Consider the following 27,276-nt stretch of genomic DNA (forward strand, 5'->3'; position numbering starts at 1 on the left):
TAAAGGAAGGATTTGTCTATATTTCTAAATAAGATAGGTAGTTGATTTGGAATGATTCAAGCGCACTGTTTACCTCAATGATTTCCTTAATTTTGACATTTGGGCTTTAAAACCCATTAAAATTTCACAGAATAAAGAGGACGACACCAATTGCTTGCCTCAGGTAATGTCTCATATAGGGTTGGAGACTCAATGGCAAATCTGATAGCCTTGTACCTTCAACCTAAGAGAGGCAAAAGGGAAAGAATAATACAGAATCATTCAAAGAATTAAGAATTGAAACAGCATATGAGAAAAAGAAAGTTCAGGAAGAATTTTTTTCAAATGAGAGATTGCTGTCGAAGCACTTTGTGGCTTGGGTGCATTCTTAATTGATAGAGGAAAAATTAAGAGAAACTTGGCAATATAGGGGTTACATTAGAAATTTCTTAAATGGTGCAGTTAAAGCAATAGGATGGCCAAGTAGTATGAGTTCTGTTAATATTTTATTAATGATTTCTTATGGTCTATGATCATCATCTAAACTAGAGATCACAATTTATACCATTGTTTGTAATCTAAAATTGTCAAGAGTTTCAGTGAGAGACAAAATGAAAACAGGGATTAAAATGGGTTCCTTTTTCTTTTCTAGCTAAATCTGATGAATTCATATTTCTTGAGTTGAGCAAGCCAGCTTCAGAAGAAGAGGAGGAAAAACTGAATGAAATGATGGCAGAAGTGAGCAGGAAAACAGGATCATTAGACCTTTGCCATTCACTGCCTTGGAACCAGGCTCTTTCTTTGCTTCAGGGTTTATCTGCAAAAGAAAGCTCTTTTATTGATTATTATTGTTCCTCATCAAAATACTCCCATTTCCCAGTGACTGCTGTTGAAACAAAGGCAGAAAGTCCCTCTCAGGTCAGTGCATGCCTAAGATAATTTTATGAATAAAAAAAACTTTATAAGAGAAATTAAGCCACAAATACTAGTGGAAGATAAGCATTTTTCTGCTTCTCCAGGTAAACATTATTTATGTGTCAGTGTTGCTTATTTATTTACACAATATACCTCCAAAGAAGAAAATAATTAGAATTTTATAGGCAATTCTTTCTGCAGGCTAATTCTTTCAGGCTGGAGAACTTACGGAAGACTACTTGAATAGGGAGAGGGACAAAAGATTTCCTCCCATTTATAAACTGGAACATCAAAGACCCTAAATCTGCCCTAAACTTTTTGGAGCTTTCCAGACCATTATTTTGCTTAGACCATATTTTACTTAGATCACAGTTCTAGCATAGTATGAAGTTAGGCAACTATATGGTAGCCTGAACTATAGTGGAAAGGGAGAGCCCATCTTGGAGACAAGAAGGTTTAAGTTTAGTGCTGTCTCTTGAACATATAGGCTTTGTGACCCTGGGTGACTCATTTACCCTCTTGTCCCAGTCAACAAGTGCTAAGTAACACTTAGCACTTGTTGAACTTAGATCTTTTACTTGTAGCAGTCTTTCCATTGTAACAGAATTCCTTCTACAAAAGCTCTAGTCATGGAATTGTATCTACTTATAGTTATAGCAGTTTGTAATGCTTTAAGGATTACAGACTCTTTTCCTAACAATAGCACTTTGAGGTAGATGCTTCTGGTGTTAATTGTCCATTTATTTTTACAGATTATGAAACTAAGTCTCAGAAAAGCTCTTTTGTTCATGATTACCCTACAAATAAATGTTAGAGCCAGGATTTGGATCTCAAGAATTATTTTAGTTTGTTTTTACTTTGCCAAATATATGTAGATAGAGATATATCCTATGTTATTAAAGTGGTACTAACTCAGGTAGGTATCTTCCTCTTATGTATCCTGGGTTTTGTTTTGATTTTGTATTTTCAAGATTTAACATGTTTCTATTCATACACAATCATAAAGACAGCTTTTTTTTCTTGCTCTTTATTTTTGTCAGGCCTCAAATACCAATATAACCAAGCCTAGCTATACCCTCTTGCAGAAGAGGGGTAGTGGTTGCTATTCACTTTCTATTACATCGAATCCAGATGATAATGAATGGAAAGAAGTAAAAAACACTGGACCAATTAAAAAGTATGTACTAAAATGTCTTACCCTGTTTGTATTATGTGGGTACAGTGCTTAAGGTTGAAAGGCAGTTTCCATTCCCATGTCTGCTTTTCACTATCCAATTTTGGGAAGGTCTTTTGAATTGAAATTTCTCAGACTGATACTTTCTCCAAAAATGAAATCATGTTTGGCAATTTTGTTCCTTTTTTGATTTATGAGGTAAAAATAAACACTTTAAAGAGGTGTGGGGACAGCTAGGTGGAGCAATGGATAGAGCACCAACCCTGGAGTCAGGAGGACCTGAGTTCAAATTTGCCCTCAGACACTAGCTGTGTGGCCTTGGGCAAGTCACTTTACCCCATTGCCTTCCCTACTCCTGCCCCACCCCCCAAAAGTGCTACTTTTGGATAGTTTTTTGGTAACTCAAGAATGAATGGTAATTACAAATTTCACATTTGGCAGGATTAATCTTTTAGGAAAAATGTCAAGTCAGATTTGAGTGAAAGTGGTTTTGTGGTTTTTAGCTTTCTATATTAAGAATCTACCAGAGAAAAAACACAATTTGTCATTTAAATGTGCCGTGGTTTAAGGTACTTTAGATCCTTTCAAATAGCATTGCAACGGCAATTTTGTTCACATTTCAGTCTTCAGTTGGGTTTTTATGCTGATGCAACAAGGAGAATAAGGAATTGGGAATTTAACCACTAGTTCTCCTGCATGATCTTTTTTTTCTATTTTTCCCTATTGTGTATAAAATATGAATGAACCAATTAAAGTTATAGCAAAGTATGGCATCAGCCTATGGGGCTTTTAGATTTTCTTGTTTTTCTTAGGTAGTGCTGGTTAGGGTCAAAATTAAATTAGATGCAAATCAATCAGACAAGCATTTTCAAGCACCTACTGTGTGCTAGCCATTGTGCTAAATACTGGAGATACAAATACCACCTCCACCCCCTCAAATCAATACTCAGAGGAACCTTAAGTTCTATTGAAGGAAACGATATATACTTGTGTAAGTATATACACAGCATAATTATTTACCAAATAAATATAAGATAGTTAGGAATGGAGGGTTCTAAGTATTTGGGAAGGACTGAGAAAGGAGAAGGTGATGTCTGAGGTGAATATTGAGGGAAGCTAAAGATTCGTAGAGACAGAAGTGTGAAGGGAGCACATTTTAGGCATGGGACAGACAATGCAAAGGTATGGAGAGGAGACAGGAAATAGAGTATTATATATGAAGAGCGGTATTAAAATCATTTTGGTTCAACTATAGTGTTCATGAAGAATAGTAATGTATAAGAATTAGTAAAAGATATGTTAGGACCAGGTTGTGAAGGACTTTAAATTCTTACCAGCATTTACATTATATCGTAAAAGTAGTAGGGAACCACTGGAGTTTATTGAGTAAGGGAGTGTCATGGTCTTATCTGCACTTTAGGAAACAATTTGACAGTTGTGTGGATGATGGATTGGAGTGGAGAAAAACTTGAGGCAGGAAGGCCAATAAGAAGGCTATTCCAATATTCCAGGCTAGGCCTGAACTACTAGGATGGTAGCTGTGTGGTTGACAGAATGATGCAGATATAAGATGTTTGGAGGTAGAAATAACAGGATTTGGCAGCAATTGGATATGTGAGGAATGGGAGAATGAAGAGTCAGGGATAATAATAATAAAAAAAATGTTGTGTTGTTTCAGTTGTGCCTTTTTATGACCCCCATTTGAGTTTTTGTTTTTGGCAAAGACACTGGAGTGGTTTGACATTTGCTTTTCTAGATCATTTTACAGATGGGGAAATTAAATCAAACAGGGTTAAATGGAATCACACAGTAATTGTCTGTGGATTTGAACTCAGATCTCCCTGACTGTAAGCTCAGTGCTCTATCTACTGCACCACCTAGTTTGCCCTCTCTCCACCACTCTTCTCCCCAAATAGCTAATTTTATATAATGCTTACTTTATCTGATATTGTGCTAAATTTTTTACAATTGTTGTCTCATTTGGTCCTCACAACACTCTTGGAGGTAGATATTAACATTATCCTCATTTTATAAGTGAGGAAACTGAGGCAAACAGGTTAAGTGACTTGCCCAGAGTCATACAGCTAGTAAGTGTCTGTGGTTACATTTAAATTCAGATCTTCCTGACTCCAGGCTCAGTGCTCTAACTGTGCCACCTAGCTCCTTATTAGGATGAAACAGATTACAAACCAGGATGATTAGAAGGAGGAAGATTTGGAAGATGGATGGTTTTTTGGGGAAAGATAATGTATTTGGACACATTGAGTTTTATATGCCTATGGGGCACCCAGTTTGAAACGTCCAACAAATAGTTGGGTCTGGAGTTCAGTAGAGAAAGGGGAACTAGATCAATCTATAGATCTGGTAGTCATCTGCATAAAGTTGATAATTAAGTCCATGGGAATAGATGAGGTCACTGAGTGACAGAATGGTACAGTGATGAGAAAGAAGACTGAGGCTAGAGCCTTGAGGCATACCCACTGTTACGAGTGTGGATTATGGATTCAGATGTGGTAAAGGAGTTTGATGGGGTGGTCATAGAGGAAAAAAGAGAACCAAGGGAGAGATGATCACAAAATCTACATTAACTAGTATTATCCTAGTCATTCAAGGGATATAGTAGTTCATACCTTTCTTATGTCAACCATTACTAAGTTTGTTCTTAGAAAGACAAAATTAGGCTGCACGTGAGTGTTTATTTCCCTCAAAGCTCGCAGAGCGTGCATATAGAGATACACAACGGAGTTCATTGTAGATAATGAACTCAAGGATGGACAGACAAAAGAGAAATTCCCTCTCACCCCTCCCTCCTTTCTTGTCTCAGGGCACCCATGTCAGCCAAAATTATAGCCTCCATATGGTTAACCATGATATGAGAAAGGAATTTCTTAAATGGATAGGTTGCAAATTACAATAAGCTAGGAGAATGTCAAGGTATCAATTGAAATTATAGATCCAGGTTGTCTGTGTTTCTTTAACCATTAACATGACATAACATAAGAAAAGTTCCATTATTCAAGGGTAGTTTCTGGTTCAAGGCACCTTGTCTTTGGTAGTCATAAACAGAAGAATGCTTCTGGTCAACTTCACGTGGCCTTGTAGTTGCTGACACAGGAAAGGGGCATTTTGAATTCACTCAGAGAGCAAAGCAAAGCATGTCTATTATGCCAGAGCATGCAAAGCATTATGAGAGGTGAGTCCAGAGTGGGCCAAAATGCCTCTCCTGATTGGCCAATCCATGCTTTAGGCCTTTCTCATGTTGTGGGGGTTCAAAATGGTTTGGGGAGGGCTCTACATTTATTATCAGTTACCCTTATTTACCCAACAACTCTTCTTCATTGAACAAGATGCCTCCTTCAATATTAGTCCAGACTAGCTTTGGGACAATAATTCACAAGTGTCATTCTTTATAAACTTTTGTACTAGATGCTAGAGGAAGAGTGCTCAACAAACCATAGCTTGGTTTCTAGTATTTTGTACATAGTATTTTAGTATTTTGTACATGTTCTAGTATTTTGTGTTTCATTTTTTTTTCCATTTAGTTTATTTTCTAAACATTTTAAAATCTATATTGAACCTTTCTTTGTGGAGTTGTGGATCCTGAGCATTCATTTTAGTCTTATTGTCTAGTAGGCACAGCAAATATAAGCCTTTATAACAGGAGTTCTTAATCTGGGGTCTATAAACTTGTTTTAAAAAATATTAAGATAAGTGTATTTCAACATAATTGCTTTCTTTGTAATCCTACGTGTTTTATTTTATGCATTGAAAACTATTATTCTGAGGAGTCCATTGGCTTCCCTAGATAGCCTAAGGAATGGGTTCATGACACCAGAAAAGTGAAGACCCTCTGCCCTATAGTAACAACCTATTCTTTTTCTGGAATTGTGTGTGTGTGTGTGTGTGTGTGTGTGTGTGTGTGTATGTCTGAGAGAGAGAGAGAGAGAGAGAGAGAGAGAGAGAGAGAGAGAGAGAGAGAGAGAGAGAGAGAGAGAGAGACAGACAGACAGACAGACAGACAGGAAGACAGACAGACAGAGAGACAGAGAGGTACAGAGAGAGAGAGAGAGAAGGAGGAAGAAGAGGGGGAGTGAGTGAAAGAGGAGGAAAGAGGAGACAGAGTGCATTGTAATGAACTGTAAGGAAACTTACAGAAAGCAAATTGAGCATAAAATTTGATACAGTAGGAAGAAAGAAGGGAAATGTAACACTTTGTTTATAGTTTATTTCCACTCTTTTTCTGTAGGACAGTCTCAGTTTTATTAATAGTATTTTTAATCCCAATTCAGCAATATTTTAATTTCATTGTTACTTTTTAGGTTGATTGTATATCCTCCACCACCTACAAAAGGAGGATTAGGAGTTACTAATGAAGATCTAGAGTGCTTAGAAGATGGGGAATTTCTTAATGATGTAATCATTGATTTCTATCTTAAGTAAGTAAAATAACAAACATACTTTTTTATGGCTAATATAACTCACCTACCTTTGTTGTCAAAAGTTAGAAAAAAAAAGTTAAGTACCCTAAATAACTATACTCTCAGAATGTCAGTTAACAAAAACTGGTTAGATTTTAGCTTTGCTGACTTTTTTCTAGTGTTTATGTGAATGAATATGTTGTCACTTATCACATTAAATACATATCCACTAATTGACAACTATCACACAAATGCCACTCTTTTTTGTCCAAATAACTGTACCATTAACTTGTTCCACTGAGTTATCAGTCTTCTAATTGACCATCATCATCCCGTGAAATTAATTTTTTTCTAGCTTACCAAAAGTTCTTTAAGTTGACAGCTATTTCATTTTTTCATTTCCAATGGACAGTACAGTTCAGTTTCAGTATAGCTGTTGTGACCACTATAGTTTGGATGCTGAGTAAATATGATGAAAAGGTTAAATTTTAATTTAATATTATAGTAGTAACTGAGCATCTCTTTTTAGTTTGTCTATTTATATCTTTTAGCAGAGTTATGTTTTTGATCTAAATTTAGTAACCTTCAATGAAAACATTCAAGTCATGAATAGAAATAAAAATGATCATATATTATCCCCAAATTTTATTACTTGAGATATATTTAATTATAGTAACTATATTTTAAACTAAATTGAACTAAACTTAATTTGATTAAACTTAATTTAAATTAATTAAATAAAATTAACTAAATTAACTTATTAATTAATTTACTAGAGAATTAATAATATAAATAATAAGCAAGAATATATGATATATGATATATGATAATTATAATATATAATAAATAATTAAACTTAATTTAAACTTAAATCTAGCTAAATATATTTTAAGTATAGTTAAGTATATTAACTTTTAAAAATTAGTAAGATAATAACAAAAGAATTTTATTTGCTGTCATGTCTTCATTTGAACATTTTTTCTTCTGTATATTCTTTTTGATATTTATTGCTATTATTATTTCTTTATTTCATATTTGTAATCATTGCATATATTCTGGTTTTGCTTTTTTCTTGGCATCATTTTATATAAACCTCATATTTTTCACATTTATCTTTTTATGTAATAGTAATATTCCATTGTGTTCATAAGCCATGATTTATAAATTATCCCTCAATCATTGGATACAAGGTCCATTTTCACAATTTTTGTTATTATGACTAATGTAGTTTTAAATATTTTTTGTGCTAAAAGGTCTTTTTTCCCTAATAGAAATCTCTTTGGGGCACATTCCTGGGTCAGTTTTGTAGCTTTTTATTTTGCCACATTGTTTTTCAAAAGAATTAAATCAGTTTAAAGTTCCATCAGCAGGGCCCATTTTCCCCTCCTTTCTAACTATGTGTGCCCACATAATGGGTAAAAAAAAAAAGTCATTTGAGGATTGACTTAATTTGCATTTCTCTGACTGTTAGAGAATTTGAAGAGTATTTTAGGTGACTTTTAAGAAACAATTTCTTTCATAAACTGCTTATTTAATAAGCTTTATGGCAATTCCTTTTGTGTTAAATCCTTTTGACCTCAAATTTATGTAAGAAATATTTACAGTGAAGAGTTTCCCCAGCCTATTTAATAAAAAATTATAAATGCATTGCTTTTGTTGTACATAAACTCTGTTTTTCTATAATTAAATTATTTTACCTTGTTTGCTATAATTTATCTTATTGCTTTTGTTTTTACAGTTGCAATAAATACATCATTAAGAATTTATGCTATTTCTTGTGATCTTTTAAATAAATAGATCATTAATATAATTGGAAATATACCACATCTCTATTTATCCTATGTGGATATATAGATCTAATACTAATTTTCACTGTAAATAAACAGGATGAGATTTACTTGTGACAAGGCTGTAACTTTAGAAGTTATCTTTGAATTCATTGTGTCACTATTGTAGATTTTGCCTGTGCTTTTGAAATTGGGAAAATATATTTTCTTATTTCTTATTAAGCCCTAGTTTCATTTGTTCCACAACACCTGTCACTTGTGCTCTTATCATCTTTGATTCTAAAGGGATGATCATACTTCAATACCTCAACACTTCAAAGATCTACGTTCTTTTTTTTTTTAGTGTGGGTATTCTTCCTTTAAAAAATGAATTTTGCAGGATTAAAAAAGTATTACCTAGATTCCTCTTTGAGCAGGACTGTAATGAAGGTGATGGTCATAATTTTATTAACTACATTAAAACAGTAAATGAGAATGCACTATTTGGCAAATTAGAGATAGTGTTATAAGAGAAATAGATAAAAAGTCAAGAGACCTAAGCTGTGTCTCTTCTCTGAAAATAACTTTGTGATCAATTAAGTCACTTAAACCATCTAGCAGATGGTTTTAAGCTGCCCAAAACAGCTTCTTTCACAGGGTTGTTGTGAAGATCAAATGAGATTATGTTAGTAAAGCTTTTTGTAAGTCTAAAAGCTTTTTGTAACTTTGCATGCAGTTGTAAAGGCCAAATAAAATAAAGAACATAAAACTTTTTGCAAGTATTATTTCCTTCTGTTAAAGTCCCAGTCTGAGCCTTCATTTTGGTGTAGTGGAAACCTCAGGTTCTTGAAGACTTTGGCAGCAGAATCCATGCTGGGAATGTGCTACTAAGATGGAGATTTTTGATACTTCTAAGATGTTAGGCTCTATTTTCTGTCTTCTGAGGATCAGAGAAGCTTGTCATCACCAAGTTAGCTTAAGGTGATAAACTTTTTAGTTATAGCAGTTTTCATGACCATCTACTAAGTCTTAAAGATAATGTAATCTTTGTTGAGGAGTACTCTCCCTGACAAAATCGCAGATCCTTGAAGTATTAAAATATGATAATCAAAACAAAATCTTTCTAATTTTTTTGCAGAAGAAAAATAGAAATACATGTAGATGTGATAATTATAGCTGGGAAGTCGGTCGGTCTATAGTAAAAAAAAACTAAACTAAACTAAACTTGCCTTAGGAAGTAAATGATAGAAATACTTTGGTGGAATGTAAAAGGGCACTGTGGAGAAACTTTTCTTTTCTCTCTTCAATACAACTTCCTCGCTCTGTGATCAGTAAATACTATTCTTTCAGATAGTTTTGTGTGATCTTTCCTGCCTTTTTTGTTCAGTAGGAGTAACCCTGTTTTTACTTATGTCTACTCAGACTACTATCCTGAATATAATCAATTATTGCAGAATTTATCTATGGTAACCATGCCATTCTTAGATTTTAGCAGGGAAATAGTTCAGCATTATCTTTTAAATAAGATCTTTTATGGGAAGACTTAAAAAAGGAAACTGTTTAGTCTTCAGTTTAGTTTTGAATTTACTGTCCTGTTTTGATTGCTCACTTTGGATTTAATTTACTTCATGGTCCAAATGTACTTATTTAACTTGATTTTTTGTTTGTTAGAGGTTTCTTTTTTTTTAGTTTTTTTAAGAAAATATGTATTTATTTTTTATTCTTTAATAAACTGCCCAAAACAGCTAGTGAATGTTCTAAATTCCGTTGTTTTCAGGGGCCTAAGACAGGACTTTAGTTTATTACCAGATGGTTGAAATAAAAACATGTTATCTCTGTTGCCTGAAGAGAATGTTTTGGTGTAGAAAGTAGTTTGAAATCTAGTTTAATTAGAATTCCATAGTTTGTTCAAGACTTCTTTGAATGATCTTGGTTCTCTCAGCTTTATCTAGAAAGAGTAGGTAATATTAAGCTATGTATTATTAAATGGATCTTGGTGAAAGGGTGATGCCACTAATGTTTATATTGAATAAATGAGAATCAAATTATTATTTCTATTTAAAAATGATTGGTTTAATTTAATCAGCTCTAAAACATAGGTTTTCATTATATGTTATAAGTTGTTTTGTGGGGACTGAGTTAAGAACAAAACTTTCAAGTCAAATGATTTCTTTTGATGTTGCTCTACTTTTATAGATATCTTATATTGGAGAAAGCTTCGGATGATCTTGTTGAACGAAGCCACATTTTTAGCAGCTTCTTTTATAAATGCTTGACTAGAAAAGAAAATAATTCGATAGAAGAAAATCCAAACCTTTCGTAAGTTGACTTTCTGAAGTATTGTTTTGTTTTGCAATTTCTTTGTGATTTCCTTTTGAACCCTAAGTTAACACCTTCATATGAATCACTAAGTTTAAAATATTTTGTTAGAAGATTAACATTGAACATAAATACATCTAACTAAATTTGCTTGGCAACTCATTACATTTCAATTATTTCAAATTCAAAAAGTATTTTTAAGTCACTTCCTTTAAGTCTTCATCAGAATTCTTTTTATATTAATTCTTATTCACTTTTACCCCATTTATGTGGTCATAGTGTGTAATATATTTTCTGGTTCTTTCTTTTTATTATTGCATAAAGTTTTGTAAAAGTTATTTTTGTAATTAGAAAGTTATAAATGTTACATATTTGTATATATTTGTACCTGTTGGTCATAAATACATTGTAGTATTGTATTAAAGTACAATAATTTACTGATTCATTCCCTTGCTGTTGGACATTAAGGTGTTTTCATTTTTTAAAAATATGACACTACAATGAAAATCTTTGTACAGCTAGATTCTTTCCTATTAATATTTCCAGAGTATGTTGCAATAAGGGAAATATTGAGACCATGATTATTTCTGTAATTTTATCATGTACTATCAGATTGCTGACCAGAAAAAGATCCCATAACTTTGTTATTCCACCATTAATGGGTGATTGTAACTGTTCTTCCATAACTTCACCATTATTGAGCTTCTTTGCTTTTAGTTATATTCGTGCATTTGATGGGTGTGAATTAGTACTTCAAAGCTGTTTTAATTTGCTTCTCTTTATTAGTGAGTTAGAATATTTTTCTTTTAAATTTTTTTATTTTTCAGTTAGTAAATACTTATAAGAAAAAACTCTTCTAATACATATTCATAGTGAAGCAAAATAAATTTCCACATTGTCCATTACCAAACATCAATATTGAGTATCCCAAGATATCTGTATGAAATCTTAAGTGCAATTCTGTATTAAGACTTGAGACATCCTATATTTCGTTTTACATCTTCAATCCATCAACTCTGTTTCCAATCTTTGCCACTATACAAAATAACTGCAGCAGTCACCTGGATAATCGATATTAATGATAAGTTTAAATGTAGTGAGACTGTCTGGAACTACACATTGCAACAGGTTATTTTTTTTCTGAAACATTGTTTTCATCATGTCACTTTACTTGTGGAAATATAGTAGCATTCTTAGAATGAGCTTTGTGAGATAGAGATCTAACACTTTGCTCCCCAAACCACAGATATAGTAATTAAAGACGCTGAACATACACAGTCTTACCAGAATTTGTTGCATGATGTATTTAAAATCATATTTTGGAATATAAGGAGTAGATTTGCCAATGTTATTGATAGTATAAGACTTCTAGGATGAAATAAAGAAAACAGAGCTTATATTTTCTCCTGAAAATTGGGATTAGAGATAGGTAAATACATGAAGTAAGAATAATGTAAAAGTACATTTAGCACTTCAGACTTTTAATACCCTAAATAGGCCAAGGTTTCCCATTGCATCCTGGGCCTTCTTCAGTCATTCTGATGGTCACTGGATCCAGATGGCTCAGGCGGGGAAAGTGAGACTGGTAACCTTGCACGACCCTCTGTCACTCAAAACAAAGTCAAGTGCAAGTCATGTCATCATTTCTCTGATGTCATGTTCTTCGAAAACAAAGGATGAACCCAGACCCTACTAGTAATTTTTGTGTATATAAAATTGATATTTACATGATATTTTATGTGTCTTATATTGAGCTTGTCAACTGAGGTGCTTATCTATATAGATTTTTCCCCCTGAAAATCTAAGTCAGACAAACTAGATTCTGCCCCATTACATTTTTTTAACAGTAAAATTTTCCAAGGAAATCTGATTGTATTATTTAGGGGCTGCATTTTGATTTAATAGGTCTTTTAAAATAGATATTGTATTAGGTTTTATTTTCCTACAAATATATATAAACTTAATTTAAATTATATATGAATCTTGAATTTTATTTCTTTACTAACACAGAGATAAATTTAGCAGTATGGGAGCTAAATTTTACTAACTAGCTAATCAAATAGGTGTTATTGAGCATCTGCTCTTTAATTAGCCCTTGAAAAACTTAAAATTTGATTGGAAAGTCAAGGCTAACATTGTGAAATAATTAGAAAACAAAGCAAGCTATTATATAATATGATTTCAAATTTTTGTTAGGAGTTCAGAGAAGAAAGTGCTCTACTCACTTTGGACTGGAATAGTCACTGATGACTACCTAAATAAATAATGAATAAATTACCTACACTGTAGCTTCTCCTTTATAATACTGCCCTCATGTCCTGTCTTTCCCTTTAGAGATCCTTTTATAATATGGTTGTTGTTGTTTTTTGTATTATAGCAAATAAATTCTTTTGGATAGTCTTCTTATACCAATAACAGTTGCTCAATAATAGATAATGTTATATCAAACTTTCAATTTTTATATACTACTTTACAAAATTAGTCCTTTAAAATGGAATCTTTTTGTATTTTGTGTATTAAATTTCTTTAAGCTAAATAGAAAGCAGTCTTTTTTTTTTACTGTATGTCAAACAGTTTTTGACAAGCAATAAAAATATTCCTGTGAAAGCACTTGCATTTCATATCTGATATACTTTAGGCTCATTTGAGATCCAGTAAACAAAAGCACAGCAACTTTTTATGGTGCCTAGACAAAAATTGAAGCCAATCTCCCTGGAAGACTGGAACTCTTTGATGGTTCCTTTTAAGTTGCCTTTATTGTCATTTACCTAATCCCTATCATTAATCATAGTACAGTCACCAAAAATTTCTTTAATTGTTTGTGTTGGTTGATCTTTGTCTTTGCAGGAAGAAACTGTCACTACTTTGTCTGTAGTTGTTACTATGCTTCCATATCCTGAATCTCAAAGTATGTACTACTATTTTTTACATATGGAGGTGGTACTATTGACCTACCATTAATATGGCAGGTATCTTAGCGTTGTTTTCCAAGAGAGATGATGAATTTGCACTGATCCTTCCACACTCTGGTCTGGCACTTATGACCAAGAACATATGTTTAGATCTTAAAACTTAGTGTTTTGATAAATCCAAGTTTTAATTGCCTCCACAATTTCATACTTCCCCCAACCTTGTTCCCATGGGCATGCATCCCCTTTATATTCTGAGATACTTTATGAGATCCTCTCATTTGACAGGTTACATATTATATTTTTTTCATCCCACTTCTTTCATTGTAGTAACTCTGATCATGTATTTTAACTGTTAACTGTAGTAATTTTTCACAAATCCCACTGTGATTGTTTATATAAAGAAGGTTTCCATTTTCACTACTAGTACTCTTCCTCCTTCCTTTTCCTACCCCCAGTTGCCACCCTACTCCAAATTACCAATACAATGTTTTAGAAATTCTCACTCATTTTACTAATAATTAGTGTTATTTTTAAATAAAGTTGTAGCAAATAGAGAAATACAAGCACAATAGTATTTGTTTTCTCATGTACCTTTGTTCTTTTTAAAATTTAGTTTTGTTTTATTTTTAGTTCTCATATTCTCTCCCTTCTCCCTCCTCCTCCTTACCCACTGAGAAGACCAAAAAAACCCAAACCCCAATTCATTACAAATGTGCATAGACACATAAAACAAATTCCTACATAAGCTATGTTCCAAGAAAAGAAAGTAAAAAAAAAGAAAGAATGAAATAGAAGAAAATATGATTTAATCTGCACTGAATTCATCAGTTTTCTATCTGCAGTTGTATAGCATATTTTATCATGAGTCCTTTGGAATTATGGTTGACTGTTGTATTGATCAAAGTTACTAACTTTCAGAGCTAATTATCTTTACAATACTGATATTGTTATATAAATTGTTCTTCTGGTTCTGGTCAATTCACTTGACATCCTATGTTTTTCTGAAATCATTCCCTTCATCATTTCTTATAGTGCAATATAGTACAATATTATTCCATCACATTCATATACCATAACATGTTCAGCCATTCCCCAGTTGATAGGTACCTCCTCAATTTTCAATTCTTTGCCACCACAAAAAGAGCTGCTATAAATATTTTTGTTCATATGGGTTCCTTTTCTCTTTCTTTGTTCTCTTTTGACCTACTGGTGGTATCTCTGGGTCATGGGATATGTACAGTTTTATAGCTTTTGGGGTATAGTTCCAAATTGTTGTCCAGAATGGTTGGATTCATTCACAGATCCACCAACAGTGTCTACCTTTACTTTGGAACAAAATATCTTGTGAACCCTCTACCCATATAATTTGTTATTGTTTGTAAGTACAATGTACCCCAAATATTTGTTTTATGTAAACAAATTGAGTCTGTAACTAATTTATTTGGATGCTCTTGGTATTACATCCTGAAATAGAATTCTCCCTTAATTGCTTTTGGCAATTGATTCACAATGCACTCACATCTTTGAGATTTCTTTAACTACTGAGTAAGCCTTTGTTTTAGCAAGTTTGTAATTGGGATGTATACATCACGAAATGACCAAATCTTACATTCATGATGTTATTGAATCTATTGCCCTTATAAAGTTATAATGCCTGCTTTGACAATCGTGTTGCAGTAGTTATTTGTTTTAGTGGTATACAGTATGAATTATTGTTAGCATGGTAACCTAAACTTGCTGTATTTTGCATATTAGAAGGAAATAAACTATAAAAGAGATTTTGCTAAAGCAGTTGCCTCATAGAAGATAATGTATTAGGATTTTAAAAAACAATAAGCCAGAAGTTAATAAAGTAGAATATTTTTGTGGAGTATAAACATCTTAGAAGATCTACACTTACTAGATAGAGTTCATGCATCTAATTCCTTTCTTTATTCACTCATTTACCACTAGGGGCAACTAGGTGGTGCAGTGGATAGAGCACCAGTGCAGGAGTCAGGAGGACCTGAGTTCAAATCTCACCTCAGATACTTGACACTCACTAGCTGTATGACCTTGGGCAAGTCACTTAATCCCAATTGCCTCATCATGGGTTATCTCCAGTCATCCTGATGAATGTATAGTCACTGAATTCAGATGGCTTTGGAGGAGAAGTGAGGCTGGTGACCTGCACAGCCCTCCCTCACTCAGAACAAAGTCAAGTGCAAATCATGTCATTATTTTTCTGATGGCATGGTCTTCTTCGGCAACGAAGGACAAACACACACATTTACCACTATGATGCTCCAAGTTCTATTTTCAGACTTAGAAGTAGTAACCCAGAGGTCTTTCTTCCAAAACTTTAAGGGAAAATTCTTGTCACATTGTAAGAACTTAACAAATGATTTTTGATTGATTGATTATGGAACTAAAATATGTTTTTTTCATATTCACAGCATGGCACAGAGAAGACATAAAAGAGTACGTACATGGACTCGTCATATAAACATCTTTAATAAAGATTATATCTTTGTACCTGTAAATGAAGCGTAAGTTTGGCAATTATTTTAAAATATGATAGAAGGAAGTTTTTGGAAGATGCTGTTCTTTTAGATGTAGATGCACTAAAAGATATTGCTTTCTAAATTTTCAGTTTTATTTTCAATATATTCTCACAAAAGCAACTCATTAATTTTTACTTTGCATATACTACATTGTAATTCACCAAAATTCTGTTGTACTAGAACTCAGTGTGATGTGGAATGAATTGAACATTTTAAAAGAACTTTTGGGAAAGCAGTTTGGCTTCTTTGAATGCTCTTGCTCAAAGGGAGAAAGGAATGTTGCCCTAACCCTGAATATATCATAAGACTTCTCAAGGGCATTTCCTCAGTTTTATGACATTTGCTTCTCAAGTATCACAACGTAACTTCTGCAAACTCTCTCACAGCAAGGACTCCTAAAGAAGTGGAATTGACAAGGGTTGGGCTGCCTTCGTGTAAAAATTAGAGAGGTTTTAGAGGACATAGCCATCATGTAACATGGATATGAAATAACAGAAAAGATTTTGACAGTTGGAAATGGGGAAAGGGCATTGCAGGTAGAGGAAATATCTTATGCTGAGGTTTCTATGTACGTAGGTAAAAGCTCATAGTTTATCTGTAGTGTCAGGAAGTTGTGGGATAGGAAATCATAGAATTACTGGTCTGGAAGGGAGCCTAAAAGTTGTTCAGACCAACTTCTATGTTTTATGCATGAAGTATTAGTCTCAGAGAATGCAAGGGGCTGCCTCTGCTCCCACGGATTGTGATTGTAAGTCAGGATTCGAATCCAGGTTCTTTGACTCCAAATGCAGAGTTTTCCTCTGCACTATGGATTGAGACCATGTTAGGGAGAGAATGAAGTGTCAGACTTTAGAATTAAGCCAATATTCAGAAGATGGAACCATTGGAAGTTTTTGAGTAGGGACATGATTTGATTAATTAGTTTTGCTTTAGGAAGATGAATTTGGCAGATGCATAGGATAGAAGGGTGATGTAGTGGAAAGAAAATGGATTTAGAGCCAGAATATTGAAGGTCTTTTCCCATCTATATGACTGAGACCCTTATTTGTAAAATGAGGTGGTTGGATTAGATGATATCTATGATCTCCTCCAATTCTTAAGTGGATGCCCTGATCCTTTGACTGAAAGCTGATAGACCAATAAACCCCAACCCTCACCCCCAAGTGGGGAGTTATTTCAGTAGTCCATCTAGAAAGTACTTAGGAAATTCCAGTGGAAATTGAAAGAGAAAATTGATGTGACATGTTTCAAATTTATAGGACTTGGTAAAAAATTGTATATGAGAGGGAAAGGAGAGCAAAACATGGAAGATGACTAAGATTTTGAGTCTAGATGGCTAAAAAAATGATGGTTCAGATAACAGACATAGCCAATTCAGGAGAATTAGTATGAAAGGAAGATGGTGAGGGGTAAAAAAGAAAATTTAAAAAATAATAATATGGTTCCCATTTTCCTAGGGTACTAGGTTAGCAAAGCACTTCCATAAAATCATTATTATGCTTCTATTCACTGCTCCTTCCAGCATCTCCCATTCCACCTTCACTTAGTGACTTCTCCTCCTTTGAATTTCACTCTATTCTTTCATATCATCCTGTCTTCATCTTGGTGGCAGCTTATCTGGTCATCCTTCCTCCTTTTGAAGACATTGAGTATCTGAGTCACTATCTTCTTTTGCACATCAAACATTGCCTTTATATTTGTAGACTTAAACTTACATGTTGATTGTTCTTTTTTTTCCCATTGGTTTCATCATTGTTTAGGAAGCTTCTCATGATAGATGTCTTCTACTAATGGAGATTAGCATCTTCTCTGAAATTTATAGTCTCAAGAGTTGCTTGCACCATGATAGGTTAAGTCACTTACCAAGGTTACATAGCCAGTATGTGTCAGAGGAATACTTAGACCAAGGGTGGGAAACCTGTGGCCTGGAGGCCACATGTGGCCTTGTAGGTCCTTGGGTGCAGCCTTTTGACTGAGTCCAACCTTTACAGAACAAACCCTTTTATTAAGGGGATTTGTTCTGTGAAGTTTATATTCAGTCAGAGGGCCACATGTGGCCTTGAGGTTGTAGGTTCCCACCCCTGACTTAGCCATTTCTTCCTGACTGTGAACTCATTAGTAACACTCTACCCACTATGCCATGCTTAAAATCACTTCAGGATTATCTCTCTCCCCCTCCCCTTCCTTTCCTCTTTGGTTCAGTCTCAGAGAATGATGTGGCCTATTTCTTTGCCATTGTCAACCCATCTAATTATACCCTTGATACTTTTCTGTTTTCAGTCAACGAACATTCATGAAGTGCCAACTATGTGCCTGCTACTATGTTGTGCTCTGGGGATACAAATACAAAGTGAAAGAGTCCTTGTCCTCAAGGAACTTACGTTCTTATGAGGAACACAATGTGTGTATGTATGTTTATATAAAATGATTACTCTTGGCTAAGATGGTGGAGTAGAAGCAGGGATACACTTGAGCCTCCTCACAAACCCCTCAAAATACCTGGAAAAAATGACTTTAAACAAATTTTAGAGTAGCAGAAGCCACAAAATGACAGAGTGAAACAGATTTCCAGCCCAAAACAATCTGGAAGGCTGACAGAAAGGGTCTGTTGCACTGGTTCAGAGCAGAGTGCAGCCCAGCATGGGCCCTGCATAAATAGGACTGGAGCAGGTTTCAGGGCACTGAATCACTGGCAGCTATTGTGATTTCCAGACTTTTCAGTCTACAAACACCAAAGACAGTTTCAAAGGTCAGTAGAAAAGCTCTCTCACTTGGGTGAGAGATGAATGTCGTCTGGCCCTAGTCCCAGCCCCAGCATGGTGGCAGCCACTGCTGTAGCAGCACTTCCTCCTGGAACTCTCAGCCTACAGATGGTGGGGAAATTGAGGGGCTGATCTGGGTCACAGTTCTGGGTGGAGGTCCTGGGGTGAGGAGGAGCACTGGTATGGCAGAACTGGTGGAAGCTGTGGAGAAGGAGTCCTATTTGCAGTTCCAGGGTAGAAAAGGTTGCTCACAGACCAGAGTACAGGCCAGGAGAGGAGTAAACACCTCTCATTTGATCAGACTGCTTTGGAGGAACTGAGAATTTACAGGTTCCTAGAGATATCTCTGAAAACAACTGCACAAAACCTCTGAAACTAGGGGTAGGGCACACTTCACTTAGGAAAGAGCTCAAATGTCAAGTAATTGACTGGAAAAATGACCTGAAAGGGGAAAAAATAAGACCATAGAGGGTTACTTTCTTGATGAAAAGGTATTTTCTTATGATGAGGAAGATCAAAGCATACAACTGGAAGAAGATGGCAAGGTAAAGGCTCCTACATCCAAAGCCTCCAAGAAAAATATGAAATGGTCTCAGGCCATGGAAGAGCTCAAGAAGGATTATGAAAATCAAGTAAGAAAACAGAGGAAAAAATAGGAAGAGAAATGAGAGCGATGCAACATGAAAAACAAATCAACAACTTGATAATGGAGACTCAAAAAATGCTGAAGAAAATAGCATCTTAAAAACATAGACTAACCCAAATGGCAAAAGAGATCCAAAAAGCCAATGAGGAGAAAAATGCCTTAAAAAGCTGAATTGGCTAAATGGAAAACGTTGTCCAAAAGCTCACTGAAGAAAATAATTCCTTCAAAATTAGAATGGAGCAGATGGAAACTAATAACTTTATGAGAAATTAAGAAATTATAAAACAAAACCAAAAGAATGAAAAAATAGCAGACAGTGTGAAATATCTCATTGGAAAAACAACTGATCTGGAAAATAGATCCAGGAGAGACAATTTAAAAATTTTGGGACTACCTGAAAGCCATGATAAAAAAAAGGGCCTAGAAATCATCTTTCAAGAAATTATCAAGGAAAACTGCCTTGATTAGAACCAGAGGGTAAAATAGAAATGGAATCTATCAATCACCTCCTAAAAGGGATCCCAAAAGGAAAATTCCTAGGAATATTGTAGCCAAATTCCAGAGTTCCCAGGTCAAGAAAAAAATATTACAAGCAGCAAGAAAGAAACAATTCAAGTATTGTGGGAACACAATCAGGATAACACAGGATTTAGCAGCTTCTACATTGAGTGACTGAAGGGCTTGGAATATGATATTCCAGAGGTCAAAGGAGCAAGGATTAAAACCAAGAATCACTTACCCAGCAAAAATGAGTATAATACTTCAGAGAAAAAAAATGGAATTTCAATGAAATAAAGGACTTCTAAGCATTCTTCTTGAAAAGACCAGAGCTGAATAGAAAATTTGACTTTCAAGTACAAGAATCAAGAAGAACTTGAAAAGTTAAACAGGAAAGAGAAGCCATAAGAGACTCATTACAGTTGAACTGTTTACATTTCTACATGGAAAGATGAACTCATGAGACCTTTATCAGTATTAGGATAGTTAGAGGGAATGCACACACACGCAAACACATACAGGTGTGTGTGTGTGTGTGTGTGTGTATGTGTTTGTGTGTATGTATATATTATAGATGTGTAGGTATATGTATATGTATATATGTTGCATATGTATATGTGTGTATGTGTGTATGTATGTATATATAGACAGAGGGCACAGGGTGAGCTGAATATGAAAGGATACCTAAAAAATAAAATTAGATATTGAGGGGAATATACTGGGAGAATGACAAAGGGAGAGGTAGAGTGCAGTAAATCATCTCACATAAAAGAGGCAAGAAAGAGCTTTTACAATGGAAGGGAAGAGAGGAAATGTGAGAGGGAATAAGTGAACCTAACTCTTATTGGATTTGGCTTAAGGAGGGAATAACACATACACAATTGGGTATGGAAATCTATCTTACCCTGAGGGAAGGCAGGGGCTTTCACCTGGAATAGGAGAGGGCGGATAATAGACTGGACAACAGATTGGGGGAAGGAGTAATCAGAAGCAAACACTATTGTGGGGGGACTGTTCAAGGGAGAGAGTGGAAGAAATAGAGGGTAGGACAGGATAGAGGGAAACGTAGTTAGTCTTTTGCAATATGACTGTTATGGTAGTGTTTTGCACGGCTACACATGTATGACCTATATTGAATTGTTTGCTTTCTCAATGAGGGTGGGTGGGAAGGGAAAAAGAGAGAGAATGTGGAACTCAGAGCTTTAAAAATGAATGTTAAAAATTGTTTTTTGCATGCAGCTGGGAAATAAGATGTACAGGCAATGGGGTATAGAAATATATCTTGCCCTATAGGAAAATAGAGGGGAGGGTGATGCTAGAAGTGGGGATGATAGAAGGGAGGGCAGATTGGGGAAAGAGGTGGTTGGCATACATGCTGTCCTGGGGTGGGGGGAGGGGAAAGATGGGGAGAAAATTTGGAATTCAAAATCTTGTAGAAGTGAATGTTGAAAACTGAAAATAGATAAAGTATATAAAATCACAAAAATAAACAAAAGACCAAAATGATTACTCTCCTTATCCACTAATTCAATTCCCTGCTTTATCCCAGTACATGCAGATATCACGCATCCTTAAAAACCTTTCACTTCTTCTCAAGCTATGTCCTATGTTTCTCCTACCTTTCATAGCTTAACTCAGAGAAAAATGTCTGTATTCATTGCCCACGTGGTTTTCTTGACCTCTGTAGTTTTTTTATCTCCTCTCAATATTTTCTTCTCTCTAGATTTTCATGACACTGCTCTGTTGTAGTTCTCTTCAAATTTGTTTATTTTAAATTTTTAGTATTGTTTAGTACTGGAGTACTAATCTTGGGGTATATGTGTCCACTATAGGTATGAGAAGTTTGTCAAGGAGTTATGGGTGATATTTGGTAAATATATGGTAAATATGTTATCATATTGAAATATTCTAGAGATACTTGTGTTAGTAGAAGTTTGTAAAGAGAATGGTGAAGAGAAGGAGGAAGAGGAAGAGGGAGGAGGGAACAGGATAAGAAAGGGAGGGAGCATTGTAGTAAGTCTTAAAAATTTTAAAGAATCAGTTGAAGGTATAATTCCCACTAAATAAAACCAAATTAATGAGGCTTGTATGTGAAAAAAATGTTTTTATTGATCTAGGGGAAAAAATCAGATATGAAAAATCCAGTGAAAGATGAGAAAAAGAAATTGATCTCTGCAATAACCAGAAAATGTGAACTGATTTACAAGTAATGAAATTAGAAAGATTGTGGTGTACTCTTTTAGAAGCAAATCACATTTTTATTAAACATGCTAACAAGATTTTAATTCCTTGAATCAAGATTCTCAGTCCTATTGTCTATCAGATCCAAAGCATGAAACAAACTGTGACCTAACATGATATACCAGCATTAAAAAAACACAAAACTGTATCACAAATAAAACTCTTGGTTAGTAAGAAACAGAATCAAGGGCCTCACTAGTTTATTTGCCTCTGTTCTGATAAATATTATTATACTTTCATATTTAAAAATGTTTTTATGTGCCAATTAAAAAAATTTTCTTTATGAAAATCAGTCTATTTTATTTCTTTTGTACATATGTATGGTAAACTCTAGAACTTATTTCCTTTCTTATTGAATAGGGAGGGCAGGAAGGTTTACTGAAAGCTCCAGGGGTATGAGAACTGAAAAGTTCGGAACACCTGCTATAGTAGCTACTCTCAGGTATGCTAGTTAGGGTGTAGTGGGTGGTATTGTGTAACTCTTCTTCAGGGGGCCTGATCTTGTTCTCATTTCTTTTTTTCAAATAACTTATCATGTGGAGAATGCCATACCACTCTCCATTTGAACCTGTGAGTTCCTGTTAACCTCCTCTGAGCTGTACTTTTCTGGGTACCCAACCGCTTTCTCTACACAGTATAACACAACACAGAACTCTATCTTATTGAAACTGATATTTTGAATTGTACAAAAAACAATACCTCACCCCTAGCAAAGTTCATTACAAGCCCCATGTCTCATGCTCTTCCACTTCTGTGGTATTACTTCAGGCTGGTGCCAGATTGTTCCCTTTTCACTGTCTCTACTCAGTTCCCACTCATTCCTTATGATCCCCCCACCCCCATCCTATTTTTGCCCTCCTACCACCACAAAAGCAGGAGTAGAAATCAAAAGCCTCTCATCTACCTCTCCTCTTCAGACTTGATCGTTCATGACCTGGACCCCTTGTCTCACTATCTCCTTTCCTCATCTGAGACAACTGGGTGGTGATACAGTAGATAGAGTGCTGGGTCTGGAGTCAGAAAGAGCTGTTTTCAAATGTGGCCTCATGTGTTCACAAGATGTGTGACACTGGGCAAATGTTTTAACCTCTGTTTGCCTCAGTTTCCTCATCTGTAAAATGGGGATAATAATACTAGCTCCTCCTATCTCACAGGGTTGTTGTGAGGATCAAATGAGATAATATTTGTGAAATGTTTAGCACAGTGCCAGGCACATGGTAGGTGCTTTATAAATATTACTATTATTAATCTAAAAGAGGCATTCTTCTATTATCTCACCTCTCATAACAGTGATATAGTGTTGAGGGGTTGAGATTTCTTTTACTTGATATATTCATTTTTTTCACCTAGAAATTGGGACTCTTTACTTGAATTGTTTGATGTAGTGAAAGGAGACCTGTTCTTATGAAACCTTTTACTATATTATTCTTACAGGATTTGAGTCACATTTGTTTTTAGTGCTAAGAATACCAGTGGTTTTTTCCATGCATTAGGTTTCTTCTTCTTTTTCAGATACCTTGAGAATTGATCCCTCAGTGCTCTCAAAATTAAGTCATCTCCAATATGGACCTCTTTTTTATGCTTGGTGTAGTTGTGCTGCTTTTCCAGTTCTCATGCAGCACATTATATGTATTGTTTCCTCTGTTATTGATGGAGAGAGTGTAGTTATAGTGACACTGTCATAGTAACCTTACCTGATCTCTTCCATTTTTCAGTTATTTTTTTTTGATCTCCTTCTAGTTCTATCCTTAAGTGCTCTTGAGAAGATCTGGTTTAATTGGGCTTCTCACCAAATTGTCTAAAACATTTCTTTTCCTCTACTATTCTAGATATTATGATACTGCTTATACTCTTCCATCATCCTTCTCGATAGAATATTACAAATGAGTTTATATTCTATATTAGCTTTGCCCTTGACTGAGGCCTATCAAAGAAAATAGGTGTTTATCAGATAAGAGCATTTCTAAGCTCTTTTAGGCTTTTTTTTTGTGGTAATTGGTTAACCCTGATTAAACTTCCTTAAGAAATGATGATAATCTATGTCAGTTCCTTTCATAATGAAACTGATTAAATCAATATCTTATTTTGAGGAATAAATAAATTAAGTAAATTAGATTGTAGTTGTTTTAATTGGATTCCTTATCTTCTCATTTTTATTATTCTAATTTGTTCTGATTTTTAATTTTGCTCTAACAAGTTAGTGGACTGACTTTATGGATACAATTGATTTAGAAATGAGTCTCCTATATAGTCATCTCCTATGTGTTAAGATAAAAATGTTTAATTTTTTGTGATTTTTTTTTTTTTGTGCTTGCTATGTTCAGTGCCTCCTGTGACCCTCTCCTTGAAGAAAGTATTCATTATATGTGGTCATTAAGCTTTTGTGTAGTCTAGAAGCATTTTGCCTCTTGTTTCTTACTCATGAGTTATATTTTCCGAGATTTTTTTTTGCCATCTTCTCTTATGCCCACCTCTGTTTCATTCACTAAATATTTGAATATATGGTTTAATATGAAAGGCCTTATTTTTAGTTATTAATAGAATTTGTCTATTTCTATATCCCCTGTAACTAGTGTTGGTATGTAATTTTCATGATGATTTTTTAAATGAATTTTTATTGTGAGTAGTGAAATACAAGATGTATGAGTATCCTATGAAGTGATCTTTTCTGTTGCCTTTGTAAAGGATTAAACTATTTCTGCCAACTTCTTTATTTGGTTATTCAAGAAGCATCCATGAACTATTCTTTTGCTTCTGCATCCTTTTGCTTCGGCTTAAAGAAATGTTAATATTTATATTTTTTTCAGTTTCTCTAATAAAAATATTTTAAACTTGTATCACCTTTTGTCCCTTTTGGTAGCTTGGCAAGGCCTATGGATCCCTTCCTAGAATCATATTTTAAATGCACAAAATAAAATCTATAAGCTTATAAAGGAAATCAGTTATACTGAAGTATAGTGAACAAATTAAGATAAAAAAAATCATGGTCTACAGGTTGAGAATTGCTGCTTTAATAGCATGTCAACTCCTTAGTATTGGATAATGATCACATTTAGAGTGCCCACAGTTAAGACTGTATTTGAAATGGGCCAAAGCTAGGTGATTGTTTGCACCTTTTGTTTCTTTTCCACTAATCACTAGAGAAGTAGAAAGTGGCTGTCCACACAGGATTGATGGCTCTTTTATATTTGAATTTATTTCAAGGGCAGCCATGGCCAAATAATTCATTACTTAGTGATTATCCTATTGGTGATGAGCTTCTCCATACTTAATAGGCTGGTCCCCAGAAAAGTGACATACAGTCATTAGGACTGTAACTGAAACCTTTATAGAATTGTACAACCTTTCAGGTCTTATGCCCAGCTGGCATGGACTTCAAGAACCAACAATCACTTTCACTCTATAATGGTGGTTGTTGGAATAATACTTTTTGTATGAAGAATGGTATTTTTTTTTGCTAGAGTGTGATATAGTTGAGTAGATGAGCTATAAAACTGGTCTATCAGTATATATACATTTAATAGACATTGAAAATTGACAGTTAACTAGGTTCAGAATGGAATAGAAGTTGGAGGATAGACTGGATTGGTTTTGGGAAATTGAATATGCTTTTGTACTGTCAGTCAATGAGCATTTATTAAACACCTGGTATGTGTTAGACACTGTTCTAAGTGATGGGGATGCAAAGAAAGGCAATAACCAGTCTTTGCTTTTAGTGAATTCACAGACTCAAAGAAAAGATTCTGTTTGCTCCTGGAGGTAACAAGGAGCCACAGCAATTTGTTGAATGTGTGTGTATATGTGTGTGTAGGGTAATATCAATGGTCCAATCTCTGGCTTAGGAAGATTGATTTAATAGATGATTGGAGGTTGAACTGGAGTGAGGAGAGACTTGAGGTAGAAAGGTGACTCAAGGCTTTTGCAATAGCCTAAGTGTGAGGTGTTGAGGGTTAGCCTCAGGCTGATGATAGTGTTGGGGGAGAAAGGGGGCATATATGAGAGTTTATTATGATGGTAGAAATTGTAGGACTTGACAACTGATTGTATGTGGAGGATAAGAGAGTTGAAGAGTTGACAATATCAAGGTTTTGAGCCTAGGTGACTGGGAAGATAGTGGTACTCTTGAGAGTAATAGGGAAGTTAGGAAGGAGGTTTTTGGGGGAAGATAGTAAGTTCAGATTTGGATATTTTAAGTTTAAGATGTCTATGAGACAGACATCCAGTTTGAAATATCTGATAGATGGGTGTAAATCCCAAGCTTCTACCTGAGTCAAAGGTTTACTTTTTAAAATACCAATATTCTGCCAGAAGAATGACAGTTTCTGAAATTAAAATTGCTGGTCATCCAAAAGGAAATAAATTCACAATGGATATGAGTAAGTCGCATTATATTACCAATGAAAATTTTACAGTAAATATGTAAAATATGTTATAACAGAAATGTATGACTAGAAATGGAGGTAGACTGGTGTGTAGTGAGAGTAATAGATATTTAATGGCCAACCTCCATTGGCACCCAAATGATGTCAAGAGATCTAGAGAAAGGAAGCCAAATGTGCCCTCTTTAAATGTGTTATGAGGAGACATGGAGAAGAGAGTCATATAGGATAAAAAGGTATGAATGATTTAGAATCTGTTGAGTTGGAGGAAACATGCATATCAAAGATTAATCAATCACATATCTATCAGAGTAGGAAAATGTCAAATTGGATAGAGATGTCTAATGGAATGCCACATGGCTTTTTCTTAACATTGTCCAGTTGAGCATTTTTATCAACAACTTGGATGAAGACATAAAAAAGCATATTTGTCATATCTATGGATGACAGTTCCACAGATGGGTAGAAGAGAATACCTAATAAATTAGATAACAATCAATGTTGAATACAGGATAATAGTGGCTTAATAGCCACTTCTGTAGGAAAAGACAGAAGTTGTAGTTGATTGTTGGCTCAAAATGAGTCATTAGCATGTCATGACTATAAAAGCCACCTCAAAAACTCAAACCACACAACTCATTTAATCTTAGGCTGCATTAGTAGAAATAATCATATCCAGATCAGTAGCACTAATTATCCCACTGTACTCTCTGCTGTTCAGATT

At 34.6% G+C, this 27,276-nt stretch overlaps 1 protein-coding gene and 1 long non-coding RNA gene across 11 annotated transcripts in view; one reads left to right on the forward strand and one right to left on the reverse strand.

Moving 5' to 3' along the window:
• Positions 1-27,276, forward strand: part of SENP7 (SUMO specific peptidase 7) — a 165,665-nt gene that overhangs the window by 112,165 nt on the left and 26,224 nt on the right. For all 10 annotated transcript variants that reach the window (XM_072614148.1, XM_072614149.1, XM_072614150.1 and 7 more), the window contains 5 exons: positions 632-897; positions 1,935-2,071; positions 6,388-6,504; positions 10,449-10,571; positions 15,919-16,011. In XM_072614148.1, the coding sequence (XP_072470249.1) occupies positions 632-897; positions 1,935-2,071; positions 6,388-6,504; positions 10,449-10,571; positions 15,919-16,011 (736 nt within the window). The remainder of the gene's footprint in view (positions 1-631; positions 898-1,934; positions 2,072-6,387; positions 6,505-10,448; positions 10,572-15,918; positions 16,012-27,276) is intronic.
• Positions 1-27,276, reverse strand: part of LOC140506711 (uncharacterized) — a 51,411-nt gene that overhangs the window by 18,829 nt on the left and 5,306 nt on the right. The gene's annotated exons all lie outside the window — the stretch shown is intronic.

The sequence above is a fragment of the Notamacropus eugenii genome, chromosome 5 (assembly GCF_028372415.1).
Source record: "Notamacropus eugenii isolate mMacEug1 chromosome 5, mMacEug1.pri_v2, whole genome shotgun sequence".
Classification (NCBI taxonomy): domain Eukaryota; kingdom Metazoa; phylum Chordata; class Mammalia; order Diprotodontia; family Macropodidae; genus Notamacropus; species Notamacropus eugenii.